The 16589-nt window shown below is 43.1% G+C and overlaps 1 protein-coding gene across 1 annotated transcript in view; it reads right to left on the bottom strand.

Moving 5' to 3' along the window:
- Window positions 1-16589, bottom strand: part of Prom1 (prominin 1) — a 72573-nt gene that overhangs the window by 43021 nt on the left and 12963 nt on the right. Inside the window, exons 3-4 of the mRNA XM_048364459.1 lie at window positions 10128-10183; window positions 4362-4567 (exon numbers count right to left, since the gene is read on the bottom strand). Of these exons, the coding sequence (XP_048220416.1) occupies window positions 4362-4567; window positions 10128-10183 (262 nt within the window). The remainder of the gene's footprint in view (window positions 1-4361; window positions 4568-10127; window positions 10184-16589) is intronic.

The following is a 16589-nucleotide window of genomic DNA, read 5'->3' as shown; positions in this document are numbered from 1 at the left end:
GGGTCTTGCTCCTAACTTTTTGCCCCAGCTGACCTTAAACTAGGATATTTCTGACCTCTGCCTCCCATGATTTTTAAGTTACACTTGAAATAACCAGAGTGCACATCATTTTTTTTAAAAATCTCCGATGCTCAAGTATGCTCTGAATGAATTTGATTGATATTTTATTTTTCTGACCTCCACGCCAAGATTTGACAATCATATCCTAATACAAAATAAACCCGAAAACAGATCGTTTCCTTAAGAAAAAAAAATGTTAAGAATTCAGCTCACCGGAACAACTAGCCAGCCACAAACCTGACACTATTCAGAGACACAGAAGGATCCAGAAGTCAGACTGGGCGTTTCCCCCCCTACTTTTATGAACTTGTGATGGCAATTTTGAAAGAAAGGAGGAGAGGAGGCTGGGCTCTGTGTGGAATAGGACACAGATGTGGAGTCAGTCCGCATGGGAGGTGGGGATGACATAAACACATCCAGGCCGGGATTCTCACTTGCCTCAACCGCCTGTGGAAAGACTCAGGGGGAGAAGGAACAAGACCGCAGCAGCGCTGCGCACACTAGGCAAGCGCTTCCCTCAGCAACTGCGGCTCTCTCAGAAGAAATAAATACACATAAAAAAAAAAGATTTTAAAATCTTGGAAATAAAAAGAAGTGGAACAACAAACAGAGTAGAAGCCAAGAGTAGAAAACCATGTCGTCTCATTGTAAGATGTAGACTCCCTAAATCACTTTTCTTAAAATGGAGCCCAATAAAAGGCGAGGGGACCATTCCGATTTGTGAAAGGATCTCTTGTTTTTGCTTGTTTTCTGGGTTTTGTGCTGGTACCAGAGCTCCAACCAGTCCAGCTCTCGCTCAGTTTCTGCTCACAGCAATTGTCCAGCCAAGCCTCCGGTACCACTTTATTGTGCATAAATTCAAGATCATGTCTCAAGGACTCTCTTCCTGGGACTGCTCTGAACAATGCTCTTCCCATCTCAGCCTCTGGAAAGGCTAGGGTCACGGGTGCGAGCAAGCCATGCCTAGCTGTGAGAGAATTTTCTTTAAATCACATTAAAAAGTACTTCAACATGCTAGGTGCTAGTGGCTCACATCTGTAATTCCAGCTACTCAGGAAACTGAGATCTGAGGATTGTGGTGTGAAATCTGCTTGGGCAGAAAAGTCTCTGTGAGATTCTTATCTCCAATTAATCACAAAAAAATAAAAATAGGGCTGGGGATTTGGCCTAGTGGCAAAGAGTGCTTGCCTCCTATTCATGAAGCCCTGGGTTCAATTCCCCAGCACCATACATACAGAAAATGGCCAGAAGTGGCTCTGTGGCTCAAGTGGCAGAGTGCTAGCCTTGAGCAAAAAGAAACCAGGGACAGTGTTCAGGCCCTGAGTCCAAGCCCCAGGACTGGCAAAAAATAATAATAATAATAAAATTAAATTAAGTTAAAAAGCTAGAAGTGGAGCTGTGGAGTTTAAGTGGTAGAGCTGTGAACAAAAACAAAAACAAAAACCAGGACTGGTACCACCAATGTGTGTGTGTGTGTGTGTGTGTGTGTGTGTGTGTGTATTTCCTTCCTTCCTTCCTTCCTTCCTTCCTTCCTTCCTTCCTTCCTTTCTACAGAACTAGTGTCTTGTCAGTGCAAGCCAGAAGCCGTGCAAGGAGTATCTGAGAACTCCTCCAAGATATACTTTTATTCTGTCTCTGCCTTCTAATTGCTGATATTCTGTCCCTCTTACTTTCACCTGATTTTCACACGCTTCTTCTCCCATACTAGAAATCAAGGGTCATACAATCATACTAGAAAAATCTTCACCTCTGGTCTTTTATCTTCTAGGCTAGCTTTGGCTACTTCCAAACAATATGTAGCTCTTTTCCTAATTCATGATGTTCATGATACTTACAAACTGGTAAGGGTTTGAAAGGGAAGGCATCCAAATAGTTACGATGAATGGAAAAAGTTGGAGTCAAAGTAAATTTTAGTCTGAATTTAAAGCAAAAAAGAAAAACAAAATATCATGCATTATATACTGCCACTTACACTTCATACATTCAATAGACTCTGAAATCAAATTGGTTTTAAATTTGTCACAGTGTGTACACAGTGTGTAAATTTTGATTTAATTACACTGAAATGTAAAATTACGATGTTCAAATCTGTGTTTTACCTGACTGGAAAAAAAAACTTTGTAAGCAAATATGCAGCAGATTATAGAATCAAGGCATGCATTAAAAAAATAAATTTCCCAGCTGAAACATACTTAAAAGCAAAAATCTTAGTCAAATGTACTTAAAAGAAAAAAATAGTGAAGTCTGATCTAGCTGACTCTCGAGAATTAAAAACATTGTAATGTTCATTTTATGTGCAAATGAAAGTCAAGCCTATTACTTACTTTGTAAAATTTGGTATTTTTAAACATTATATAAATAATCAGCTTGGCGTGAACTAACTCATAATTATATGACATTCAAAGAAAAGGCAAATTTAGAAAGAGGAATCCAATACAGAATACAAGCTCCATTCAAACAAAATGAAGCTGATTGTACATATGTAAACATTTGTTCAAGTAGGCAGGCAAAATTGTTTAAATTATAGCATATATATTTTCATACACATTTACTTCAAGTTAAACTATTTAACTTGTTAAGTAAGCAATCACCCCAACCAGAAGTCATGAACACAATATCTCCAAATGACCCTTTCCTATCCGAGCCCATCTCAGAGTTTATGGGCCAGAAGAAACCTCACTGGCCAGGTCTTTAGGTGAAGGAAGCAAGCAAGTTTCCACTTGCAGGAAGGGGACCCCTGTTGAGCTCAACAGGACGTTGGGCTTTAACTGGCATTCTTCTTGTAGTGAGGGCGGATAACAATCCCCAAAGCTACCGGGTGTGTGCATTCCTGAGACCACTTCAAAGGCAAAAAAGCAAAGAGACAAAGACATCTGGAATTATCATTGGCGAGTCTGAGGATTCTAGCTCCCTTTCAAAATCCAGTGTAAAGTAACAGACTCAATTTATTTTCAAGGAGAAAAGCAGGCAGAGAGACAGTGAAGACATAGAAAGAAAAGAGACAGAGAGACAGAAACAGAGAAGCAGAAATAGCAAAAGACAGAAAAGAAAGGTAAAGAGACCAGAGATGCATGGCCACACCTCAGTCTCATAGGAGCTCCTGTCAACCAATAGCACACGAAGTTTGGAAATGGCACAGTGACACACTCCTGAAATCCCAGTTACTGGAGCGGCAGAGATAAGAAGATCACAGTTTGAGACTAGTCCTAGAAAAAGTTAGGGAGAGTCTATCTCACTAAGAAGTTAGAGGTGGTGGAGAATCCCACCACCTTCTCAAAAGGAAAATGGAGAAGGATTTTAGTCCTAGAACAGCCCAGATCAAACAAAGACCCGGAAAGGGCAATTGGTGGCTCATGCCTGTATTCCTTACCTACTCAGGAAGGAGGCTGAGATCTGAGGATTAGGGTTCAAAGACAGCCTAGGCAGAAAAGTCTGTGAGACTCTAATCTCTAGCCACAAAAAGAAAAGAAAAGAAAAGAAAAAAGCTTGGAGTGGAGCTATGGCTCCAAGTGGTAGAGAGCTAGCCTTAAACAAAGGCCCAGAGTCTGAAAACAAACTGAAAGCGCAGAAGGACTGAGGCCACAGCTCAAGGAGTGGAACTTGTCTCACAAGTTCAGGCCCCAGCTCCGTTTCACTGATGCGGCCCAGGTCCCCAGAGCTACTTCGGAGGAGGTGATACTCCAGGAGGAGGTGCTGTCTATCAGTCAAGATCTATCGGCATATCTAAGGAGGAAAACGTTCCAGGGACATCTTTATGAAACACCCCGGATAAGCATTTTTGTTCTCTTTAAGCATTTTGTACTTCTGGCTTTTTTTTTAAGCAGTACTAGGGATTGAACCCAGGGCCTGCGCATGCAAGGCGATCACTGTACTACTTGAGGCATGATTCTAGCTCTTTTGATCCGTAGTTTGTTTCAGAAACATTCTCCCTGCCTTTATTGCCTTGGCAGGCTGGAAGCTCATCATCCATCCAGCATCTGTCTCCTGAGTAGCTAGGATTACAGCCATTTTCTGTTTGTTTGTTTCTGTTGTTTTGCTTTGCTTTGAACGGATAGGTGTAGCTGGGTGTGTTGACAGACGCTTGTGATCCTAGCACTCAGGGGGGCTGATGCAGGAGGGTCTCAAGTTCAAGGTCTACATTGGCTATGTAGTGAGTTTGAGACCAGCTTAACCTACCTAGCAAGACCCTGTCTCGAAAATAAACAGACAGACAGACAAACCCGGGGGGATTTACAGTTAACAAGTGAGACATTCTCCATCATCCTCAAACACAACCAACTGTGGTCTGAGACTCTACTTGCCTGATGAGAAAACAAATCACCAACAGGGAGAGTGCAAAGCACCTCCTCTGGTAGCCTCCGCTTTCCTTCTGCCGCTGGTGCATTTCCCCCCCACATTTGCCACAGCAGCGACACATACAGAAGAAAAGCCCCACAAGAGGCATCAGAATAACAAACAGCAGGCCCAGGATCGCGCATATAATAATGCCGATTTCGTAGTAGGCAATCTGCAAGTCAAACACATAAACAAACAAAAATATCAGTGTACCAAACAACATAGCCAGTAGAGCATTCCACACTGTACCCGCTTCATTGTAGTAAATCTTTCTAGGTACATATATACTTTCTACTTTGAAAAAGAAATCTACATAGATTCTGGAAGCAGAGGAATGGGCTATTAGAATGTGGTAATGAGTGACTATCATCCTCCTTCCAATTACCAGGACAAGCAAAAACAGCAACAAAACGATCACTTAGTTTCAAACCCCAAAGGCATCTTGTTAGCTTTTAAATCGTTTTGATAAATCTTGGTGGGAACCCTTATAAAAATCAATCACCTACACCCAATCTGAAGGAAAGGATGAGTAGAAATTGTAGCAAAGATTTACGGCCATTTGGACCAATCAGTGACAAGTTGGATCAATTAGTGACAATTAGTGACAAGTTACAAGAGAATCTGGAATCCAGCAAATTTAGAATAAGGCTTGGCCTTTCTAAGTCATGTAGTATATAACACAGGTCGCTCCACTCATCCGCTAGGAAGAATACGGTAGATATTTTCAGATTATCGGGAAAATGACAGAGAGTGTACAGTTAGAGAGATGGTGCCTAATGGATTACCAAGCACAGGGAGACAGTGGGTGGCACCTGTGTGTCAGCCCATGAGGGAGAGCCCTGGGGAAGTTCTGAGCTTAGCAGCCAGTGCAGTCAGGTCCTGATGGCCAGGAATGGACCACACCCTAAATCCCTAAACACACTTTCCTTCTCTCTCCTGCCTCTATTGAGGCATAAACAAGTGGATGATAGAGTGTGATCTCGTCACCATTCTTGCATGCAGTTGCTCACATTTTTAAAGGACAACAGGCAGACTTCAGGCTGGCAACCAATGGACAAGCGTCATGGTAACAGATATTAAAGCCAAGCTGAGCAGAAGAGAATTCAACACAAACCGTGCTCCTCTGGCCAAGCCCTGAGAACAGAGCTCACGAGATCTCATGAGCACGTGCGAGTCGGGAATTCTTTTTCACCTTTACCTGATGCTCAGCTCCTACAATAACCAGGCAAAATGTGTCCTCTTATATTACCATGAGTTTGGCAACTGGCAAGGGCACATCACAGTAGCTGCCCTCTTCCAGCCTGTCTTTGGTGTGATATGTCAGGAACTGCATGTAGGCAAATTAATCAGTGACCAAAAAGAGCCTGAGAAAATAATGCTCTTTGTTCTTAAAACTGACAAAACTGGTGAGTAAGAATTTGGATCCTCTGGACACCTGAAAAGAGAAAGCAGCCACTAGTCTGGAATCTTCATGAATACTTACATAAACAACTCCTAAATCAGCTTCAGGTCAAAAGAACTTCATGACAAGTCAGTCATATGCTAGTGACTATTGGATTTCATCATCATTACCTTGCATCCAAGTGCTAAACAGACCCAGTGTGAAATCAGATGCTATCATTCAGGGGGTATGACCATAGACATTAGTCACTTCCTTGCCTTGGGACCTTGTGTCTGGATATAGGGAGCTGCCGAGTCCCTTACTTGAAAAGTAGTCCCTTAGCACCAACCCCTAAACACACGGTGAAGGGCAGGTGACTAATGACATGACTAGTAAAGTTAAAAATTCTAAAAAAAGCCGGGAATATGGTCTGGTGGTAGAGTGCTCGCCTCACAGACAGGAAGCCCCAGGTCCAATTCCTCAGTATCACATATACAGAAAAAAAAGCCCGAAGTGGTGCTGTGGCTCAAATGGCAGAGTGCTAGCCTTGAGCAAAAAGAAACCAGGGACAGTGCTCAGGCCCTGAGTCTAAGGCCCAGCACAGGCACAAAAAAACAAATACTAAAAAGAAAAAAAGAAGTCACCAAGTTTTGCCTCATTGGTCTGTTAATGCTTAGCAAACCCTTTCCATGTGCATGAGGAGTGATTACTGGCTGTCTCGAACCCTTCCCCGGAGAAGGAAAAAACCAGATAGATACTCCAAACTCCTCTGTACTTAGATATTTTGCTATTATTTCTCAGCAACCACTCTATAAATTATTTACTACACATAAAACAAAACTAAACTAATTTCTGACCTCCAGGAGACCCTAAATCCAAACCTACGAGAAGTGATCTTGAAATGTTTACAATGCATGAATTTTAATTCCAAGTACAAATTTGCAATTTACTTACAACTTCCCAGTGTTCTAATTCAATATAAGACAGAATCAGGAGCACAAATACACCATGTTAAGAGTTGAAACAGGGGCTGGGGATATAGCCTAGTGGCAAGAGTGCCTGCCTCGGATACACGAGGCCCTAGGTTCAATTCCCCAGCACCACATATACAGAAAACGGCCAGAAGCGGCGCTGTGGCTCAAGTGGCAGAGTGCTAGCCTTGAGCAGGAAGAAGCCAGGGACAGTGCTCAGGCCCTGAGTCCAAGCCCCAGGACTGGCCAAAAAAAAAAAAAAAAAGAGTTGAAACGTACCGGGCACTAATGGTTTATGCCTGCAATCCTAGCTTCTCAGGAAGCTTAGATCTGAGGATCACAGTTCAAAGCCAGCCCAGGCAGAAAAGTTTGTTGAGCCTTCTATCTCCAATCCATCAGCAAAATGCCGAAACTGGAACGATGGCTCAAGTAGTAGAGCACAGCCGTAAGCAAAAAAGCTAAGGGACAGAGCCCAGGCTCTGAGTTCAAGCCGCTGTTTTGACTTGTATGGTAAAGTCTAAATACAGTCAGAAAGGATCCTGCTATATGCTACATAGCTCAGGTTGGCATCAAACTTGAGATTCTCCTGCCTCTACCTTCCAACTTCTGGGAATATAAGCTTGTACTATCATGGCCTAGCTCCATAAATCATGTTTGATACACTGATTTCTTCAAGCACTTTGTAGATTATGCTGAAAATAAGAACAAGTAGATTAAATATGATAGACAAACATAAATCAAAGAGATAATTAAAAATCTACCACAGAGGGGACAATAAGGAAGAAAAAGAAAGTTCTGGCAAAAGCAACACTACTCACAGACTTACGACATAGCAACATGAAACAGACAACAGATGTGAACTTTACCTTTAGAACCAAGACTACATTTTCTGGCTGTGGAAGTCAAAGCAGTTGAGGAGTTTGTGTGTGGCAGAGGCCGCATGCAACAAGAAAACAGAGAAAGTCTCATGAGTGATTAACCACAACAAAGAGAACTGACAGAGAAAAATCAAGCGATAGGAGAATCAAGACAAGGAAAACCACATGTGCATGCACGTTTGAGAAGCAGTGTGCTGAGTAGAGTCAGGTTCTGGAACGCTCTTTTAGAGATGCCTGGCCTTCATGCTAATCCATTATGGAAAGGAGACTTAGAGGGGAAGTTGCAACATGTTTAACTCACTAATAATGTGAGCTTTGTTAAAAAGTAGGAAACCAGGGACTGCCTGGAGTCCAAGATCCAAGGGCAACTTCTTCCGAAGCATCCTCTCTGACATGAACTCCAGTGGAGATATTCCTTTGCTTGGGACCATTCAAAGAAGTCTTACCATTTTGAATCCATATTCCCCAATATGGATCCATATTATGAATCTTGGCTTCTTGTCCCCACTCTTCTTTACTATTCTTGGCCATTCTAGGGTGTTTGTTGTGATCCCATCAAATGTTCCCAGATAGTGCCATTTGATCTCTCCCCTCCTTGCCTAGACCCTCTTTGTTCTCTATCCTGTTAAACTCAGGTCTAAGTGTCGGTGCTGCGTCCAGCCAGCTTTAACTGAGAGGAGAGCTAAGCAAGCGGTAAGAGTGGAAATAAGATGATAACCACGAGGAAGCAAATCCAGGAAACCAAGATGGCAGGAAGGAGATGGGAGGAAAGGTTTGCTGCTATCATTTCCACACAAAAGTTCCTAAAGGTGTAAGGAATGGGTTTATGGGTTACCAATGGAAAGCAATTTCAAGTAATCTTCTAAAATTACATTCTGTGACTATGAGAAATAGGTCCTTTTACTTAATTAATTAAGCAGACACTGCTTGACAAGAGCGAGGCTGAGAGGCTTTTTCTGCAGAATCCTCGGGTGGACTGGCTGACATCTAGCTTACACTCAACTAGGGTGTGAGGAATCTGGGAAGTGGCTCATCTCCATGTTCTGTTTCACCAGGAGAATGCCTTGGATACCTGGCTGTCTGCGTCACCTGCGGATCAGCACCTCTGGTAGAAAAGGAACCCCCTTGTGAAGAATGAATGAGTTAGCAGGTATCAAAGGCGTTGGGCACCTGGCCTTGAGCATGCGCTATAGAAATGCTACAACTAAAATTCCTGTCTGAGGAAATTAGGATTGCTGGAATTACTCCTCAGATCTCTGCAGCCTCGTTTTTGCTGGTCGTCATTTATTCTCTTAGGTCTATAATTCCAAGCTTTAGTCCTCTCCTGGATTTGCCTCCACTCAATATTCCACTGAGGTACCGTAAGCTCCTTCCACGTCCTGCATGCTGTGGATGGAAATGGCTTCCCCACAAAGCTTTCCTCTCTGGCTTCACATTCACTTCTTGCTTGAATATTGTTTTGTTACAAAGGACGAATACAATGAGGCTGGGGCAAGACTACACTGCTGTCACCAGCACCACAAACACGCTCATTCAGATCTGTTGTACTGACGGTGCACGATGCGTCTTCTTGTTACCTTGTCAAGCATCCTCAGCATAAGAAAGGCAAGAGCAGCGTGCCTTACTTACCTTGCTAAGGACTAAAATACATTAAAAACTTTTTATTAACCCATGTTCAACACAACCAATATTTGTCTATGTTTCCTGGGCCCTGTACTTATACAAAATCAGAATCAAAAGGCATTCCTCTGTGGTAGTCAGTCATAGAAGCAAACACAGTTCACCCGTGGCTCCTTAATTCGGAGGTATGGACATGCAGTGGCAATGCTTCCCGTCCACTCGTGTCCCGTGATAAGTTCCCCACTCCCCCTCCTTACGCCCGGGTTAGTCCCTTTCATATCTATACTCTCACCTAGTGTTCCAGCCTGCGTTGTCAATAACCACCTGCCATGTCCAGCATTCCTTACCCTTTCTCCATCAAGCCTCTCATCCCTTCCTCTTGGAAGAGCTTCTGCTTGGGGAATATTTTTTCTGTTCCTCTGCACAGTGCTTACCGAGTGTCATCTTCCTCCTCAGCAGTTGCGGTCCAACTCAACCCAAGCAGACAGAGCAGATATGCAAGGAACACTGTCTCCGAAAACAAACCATCCTCTAAAACCAAGTCTACTCTCACTGTGTCTGGAGATTTGTCAGGTAGGTTTTCATAGAGTTCTCTCCACCCATATCTCAAACAGTCATAATATTTCATTTGGGGAAATTTTTAATTTTTAAGTAACACACAAAGCTTGAAAGGTTTTCCTTCAAAGGCTCCTTCTTACATTTCTGCTGCTAAATAGGATCTACATGGTAAGTCAGCATTCTGGAAAAGTCTTTGGCTGAAAAAGGCTACTGGAGTGACAGATTAAACAATGTTTGCTTACAGATTCTTTTTTTTTCAAGTCAGCCAAGGCCTCTCTCATATTTGTCATTGTTACTAACACATATGTTAATTTTAAAAATTACCTTCTGATAGTCAACTGAAGACTCAGATTTCTTCTCGAGGATTTCTCTGAGGTAATCTGGTGGGTAAAATAGCACAATTATTTTTTTTTATTCAAATATATATATTTAGAAAAAAAAAGGTCTGTAGGATCTTATGTACTGGCAAATGATTATATATATATATATATATGTACCATCCTTATATTTCTATTGGTTAACGTAGGATCCCAGAAACTACTTGTTTCAATTGACCTTGAACTGCAATCCTCCTGATCTTTGCCTCTCAAGTAGCTAAAATTACAGGTTTGAGCCACTAGCACCTACTTGGTAGGACTTACTATGGACTAAAAGGAAAACAGCATTGAAAACAACTATTCATGAAAGCATTTAAGCAGTCATGTTCGTAGGTCATGATCTAGGATCTTAATCTAGCTAAGAGTCAGAAGGAGGGCTGGGTTGTGTGACTCAGGTAGTAAAGTGCCACCCTAGTAATTAAGCACCAGGATTTAAGTTCAACTCCCAGTACTGCCAAAAGGGGGGGGGGGGGGAAATGCTAGGAGAGCTGGCGCTGTAGCTTGGTGGTAGCTTACTTACCTAGCATTCAGGACATACTGGCTTCGGTCCCTAAACATTGAATAGGAGGCAAGGCAGAAGGGAGGGAGCCCAGGCCCTATTACTGACTGTGGTGGAGTAACAGTAGTGAACCATCAACGGCCACCGACCCCAGGCATCCCCCTCTACAAAATGGCCTGCTCTGCGTCTTTACTCTCAAAGGGCAGCTTAGGGCTAACAGCAACGACATCTGTAAAGGAAATCCCAGAGTGGGACTCAGCCTGTACCATCGTTGTTACTAAATGAAGGGCTTGAGAAAACGAAGGTTATAGAGCATTGTATGCACAAAGCATAGTGTGGGGATGCTATTGTTGTCATGCAACATTCATTCATTTAAAAAATGAATCTTTTGCAAACGAAGCTACTTCCCTGGTTTCCCTCTCTATGTGCTCACTGTTTTTTTGTGAGGTGATTGGTTTTCAATCCTGTGTGTAGCTGAGGTCTTTTAGATACAGGATCACATCATCTGTAAATAGGGATAGTTTGGCTTCTTTCTTCCCTATTTGAATCCCTTTTATTTCTTTTTCTTGCCTTCTAGCTCTGGTTAATAATTCCAGTTCTATATTTTGAATCGGAGTAGAGAGAGTGGACATCCTTGTTCTTTTAGAGGAAAGAGACACTAATCAAGACACATTGACATGTTAAACTGAAATCCCTTTGTGCAACTACTGAAAGACAAATCAAGACAGCCCAAAAGCATCAGCTTCCTGAGGTGCTGGCGTTAGACATATGAGGAAGAGCAGAGGTGTTCTGCCCGCACCCCCTTTTGTCATGTCCCTGCCAAATATGGAAGGCCCTAAATCTGGAGAATTCTGTAGTCTATGAGGACATGGCAGAACCAGTGGCAGACCATCACCCTATCCCCTGTTCCTCTCCATTGCATTGAGCAATCAACTGTTATTGAGAATTGAACTTATTTGTTATGGCAACAGGTATTACTTACCCTGACTAGCACAACCTGTACCCCATGGAGATCCTATTATTATTACAGTGAGTAGTTGCAGTGGTAGTAGTTGTGGTAGTAGTGATAGTATCTCTCACCATGCTTCTTGCTATGGTCTGTATATGATTTGTCCTCTGGAAAACTCACATGAGGGTTTAATCTACATTATGAGAGAGAGAGAGAGAGAGAGAGAGAGAGAGAGGAGAGAGAGAGAGAGAGAGAGAGAGAGAGACAGAGAGAGAGAGAGAGATCTGGAGGAAGACCTTTAAAAGGCAGCAAAGGTTCTACCTTTATGAATATAAGAAACTGGTTTGACCAGGTCCCCCGCAGGCTGTCTACCTTGTGCAGGGAGACAGCCTGCCATCACCTCCATACTCTGCCAGAGAGAATGCCACCACAAGCTGAGACCCGAATAAACTTCTTTCCATGTAATGCATGCAGTCGGTGTATTCTGTCATTAGCAACAGAAAACACAATAAGATATCTTCTCTATCTATAGCCTATCCTGCCAGCTCTGGCCAAGCAAAGAATGAGAACCAATTCATTTCTTTTTCAGGAGAATGTACACTCATATAGGACCCATACAGATAAAGGTTTGCCCAAGACAAGAGAATGGTGCTCACATAAACTAAGATGTCAAAAAGTCATTTCCACTCAACCTCTGAATTCCTGAGCAGGCAGGCCTGATAAAAACACTTAAACCCACACCAAAAAAAATCACTTTAAAAGAAAGTACAGTATAACGCACATAAACCCTTCTGTCCTGTTTGTCAGCCACATGGTTACAAAGTTTTCATAGTCATCCACATGCCTGTTTCCTTCAGGAGTTTTGCAACCAAAACCTAAACAAAATTAAAGCTCCACTATCTACTGGATTTTCCTAATGTACAAAACATATGTTCATAACCCACTTAAACTACTGACTCAAGCAAAGCCCTCAGCATAACACTGCCCTGGAAAAATGGATCCACAGTGATTCAGGCTGATTTGGCTTAGGATTCCGGTACCATCCAAGAGTTACATGCACAAAATGGCCTGAAAGATGGGCTGGCAGCTCCCGCTTCCAGATGCAGGCAGCTGTCTTTGAGAGAGCAGCAGATGTAAATCAAGACACAGGGCCAGCTGGTGCAGATGTAAACATGTCCCTGGTCCCTGGTTCCCGCGTGGCTACCAGCCAGCCTTGCCCTGCAACTCCCCTGGTACACCAGCTGATACACACAGCCCCTTCACTGCCCCTCACGCTTGTTCTTCCTTCCTGGGCTAAGCATCCTGGGTCAGGATTTTATGCTTTAAGAGGTCCCGATTCCTCATCCTAAAACAAAAATTCCTCTCCTTTCCACAGGCAAATATGTCATTACTGCAAACACATTCAGGAATGGCTGGTGGTGCTGGATAGCTTGGCTTGGTTTGGTTTATGTCTTATCAAAAGTCAGAAGACCAGCTCATCCCATGAAAATGTTTCCGTCCATGTTGACTCAACAAAGTAGAGGTGATCTGTTCTGACAGCTAAGAGGTTACTCACAAAAAAAGAAGGAAATCAGGCTCTAGACATCTTATTGTAACATCAGACGCAAATACCACATTCACTACCTCGTGTTTGTCCTAAAACCTAATCCTTTTTCTAGTATGAGTCCCCTAGCTACAATGTCAGTATGTTAAAATAGCTTCGATGACAAAAGAAAACTACTCTTTTTTTTTTTTTTTCCTGTGCTGGTCCTAGGGCTTGAACTTGGGGTCTGGACACTGTCCCTGCGCTTCTTTTGCTCAAGGCTAGCACTCTACCACTTGAGCCACAGCGCCACTTCCAGCTTTTTTTGCTAGTTTATTGAAACTGAGTGTCATGAACTTTCTTGCGTAGGCTGGTTTGAATCTCAATCCTCAGCTCTCGGCCCCCTGGGTAGCTAGATTACAGGTATGAACCACCAGTACCCCGTTTACTACACACTTTTCTTTTTAAAGTACACTTGTGGGCTGTTCAGAGTTAGAGCCCTCACCTAGCAGAAGCAAAGTCTTGGGTTCAATCCCAAGGTCCCTAAGACTATTGTTTCTAAGAAGTTTTGTGTTAGGAAGTTTCTGTATGCATTTTGTCACAGATTTTTTTCATGAAGCCCCACACACAGGTAGGGTGAGAGAGAAATCAGAGTCTTCTTACAAAGTCAAAACACAACCTCATATGGTCACTGAACTTTAAATCCCACTGAGAGATTTACCATCAGAGAAAACCTGATTTCACTTTAGCTGTGAGTATGTGCTTCACACTTGGGTGTTTTTTTTTAATTTGGAGTCTATTTATTAAGTCTTATTTATTTATTTAGAAAAAGAAGTAAGGCCTTGAATGCAGTCATTTCTAGATACTCGGCACCCACAGGAGACGGGAGGGTAAAGGGCTCGAATGAGATGATCTAGATTCTTTCTCCTTGCAGGTCATCCCTGGTCGCTGGTATTCTCTATGGGCATGCAGAGTGATTTAAGCTCATGTGAACGAACCATATCCAAAAGTCTAAACAACAGCCAAGTGGGCGTGGAAACAGTTATCTGTGGGTGAAAGCAGTCCCTTTTTATTAGTGTCTGTGTTATCTTAGACATACTTCTTGTAAAGCGGAAGTAAATAAACATATCTAGGTTGCGTTCACCATGAGTCAAATTACAAACAATCATTCAACCATTGCTTCTCTTGGTCCACAGAGCGTAGGATACGATTGTCCCATGATATTACACACACCAGGAATCCAATGTGGAGCGAGGTTGTATTGGGAACGAATGTCTATGGACACACGCCATTCCTGGCCAGGCAGGCGTGCCTGTCAAATACGTGGTCATTCCCTCCACAGCAGAGCTGGCACATGGCACCCAACATGTCACACTGGGCTGTCCTCCTGAGGAGCCAGCTGGCCAAATCCCATGAGGCTGAGCCTCTGGGCCAGCCACGTCCCAAGAGGATATCAAAACATGCCCCAACCTCTTCTTCCCTCCCTCCCAGTAAAACCATTCACGCATAATCAGGTTCCAAGAGAGCCATCCGCTCGATTAATACACATGCCGTATTTAATCAGTATCAGTATCAGATTATAACATGTTTAAAACACCAGATTCCTACTAGAGAAATACCAGTTGCCAATACAGAGTCTCATAACCCTCCTTTTAGGTCCCACAGTCACTTAAGAACTTAAGAAGACTTTCTCTGTGTGGAATTATTTAGTAGAAGCCCTCTCTTTCTCAGGCTTCTCTACCTGCATCACCATTCTCTCAGGAAGGCCGGTGAGTTCCTTCCACCCTGGCTGCTGGCTATTGGGGAATGGGGTGGGGATGGCAGGGGGCGGGGGGGGGGCTTCTTCATCCTACCCCCCTTCTGCTACTTTTGTTGTTTGCTGCTGCTGCTTTTTGTTTTGTTTTGTTTTTTTAAGCTCAATTTGACCTGTGGGGTGGTTTTGTTGTTGTTGTTGTTTTTTAATCTTATTTACTTTCAAGATTTTATTTGCATTCTAGTGTTTGTTTAACTTATTTTTAGGGTTGTTTATATATCTGCATAGGCTTATAGAATATAAAGTAACATAAATAAGGAAGGGGAGAGGAGGAGAGGAGAGAGGGAAGAAAGGAAGGAAGGGAGGGAGGGAGGGAGGGAGGGAGGGAGGGAGGGAGGGAGGGAGGGAGGGAGGGAAGAACTCCATGTTGGCAGGGGCTCAGGGGACCCATGGCTCTGTCTGAGACAGCATGCACCCACACATCTGAAGCAAAGAGCACACTAGAGCATCCATCACTTGTGGTCACAGGTAAGCCATTGTTCTACAACTTCCCAGCAGCAGTTGTTCTATCTGGAAAAAGTGAAGACTGTGTTTGTGAAGCTGTTTCTCTGTGTTGTGCATTTTCTTCTTTTCCCGTATGCTCTCACATAAAGAAAACGCTGGAATGTAACCAACTCCTGCCTCAACAATAGCCTAACCATAACTGAAAGCCATGTTATGTTTCACATGTAATTCCAGAAGAAAAGGAAGAGCGAAGGGGAGGAAGATGGCTCCCGGAGCACGGGACAAAGCTTACGTGGATTAGAACACACAACTGATGACTTCAATATGTTTAAGTGGACTCCAATTTAGTCTTTGCCTCTGTCTTTGAAAAAGGTGACATTTTCTGGACATTCTTGGCTCATGCCTACCATTCTAGCTACTCGGGAAGCTGAGATCTGGAGGACTACAGGTTCAAACCGCCTTAGGCACAAAAGTTTGATAGATGCCACATTTAAAATAATAAGAAAAAAAAAAACAAGATTAGCGGCCTGGCTCAAGCGCTAGAGTAGCAGCTTAGCAAGGGTGAAGAGGCAGAGTTAAATGCTGCAAGAAAGAGAAAAAACAAAGAAGGAAGGAGAGAGAGAGAGAGAGGAGAGAGAAGAGAAAGAGAAAGGAGGAAGAACTGGACTCCAAAGGTGAAAGAAAAATAAAAACGAAGGCAGGACAAAGGGAAAGTTAGAACTTTTCACTTCAAAGATCACCTCAGGAGCTGGTAAAGCCCCGCTTTCATTCGAGGGTTTGTTCCTGTTCAACAGGGGAGATTTATTTAGAAAACGAGCTGTACAATAAAACTGAAGATCAAGGAGTCAGCAGAGCCACAATCCTTTGAACAGTCTAGGGAAGGTTCAGTTCTGCCTTTCTCCTGGCTTCTGGCAGGATAATCCCAGGCCCCAGAGCCGAGTGTCTATCTAAAAATTTCCCTGTCTAAAGAGGTGCCAGCCATTCTGGACACAGAGCCACCCTTCTCCAGTGTGATCTCATTCTAGCTAATTGCACCTGCAACGACCATAGAAGGTCACATCTCGGGAGCCCAGAGGTAAGACAGAATATGGATTCTGAGAGAGCAATAATTCAACCCCAAATACTGTGTCTGCTCCCAAATACCTTTCCACGCCTTAATGTACAATAGGTACAACTTTTGAC

This window comes from Perognathus longimembris, chromosome 16, assembly GCF_023159225.1.
Source record: "Perognathus longimembris pacificus isolate PPM17 chromosome 16, ASM2315922v1, whole genome shotgun sequence".
NCBI classification, from domain to species: domain Eukaryota; kingdom Metazoa; phylum Chordata; class Mammalia; order Rodentia; family Heteromyidae; genus Perognathus; species Perognathus longimembris.
The sequence above is the reverse complement of the archived record's forward strand: the minus strand, read 5'-3'. Positions and strand labels throughout refer to the sequence as shown.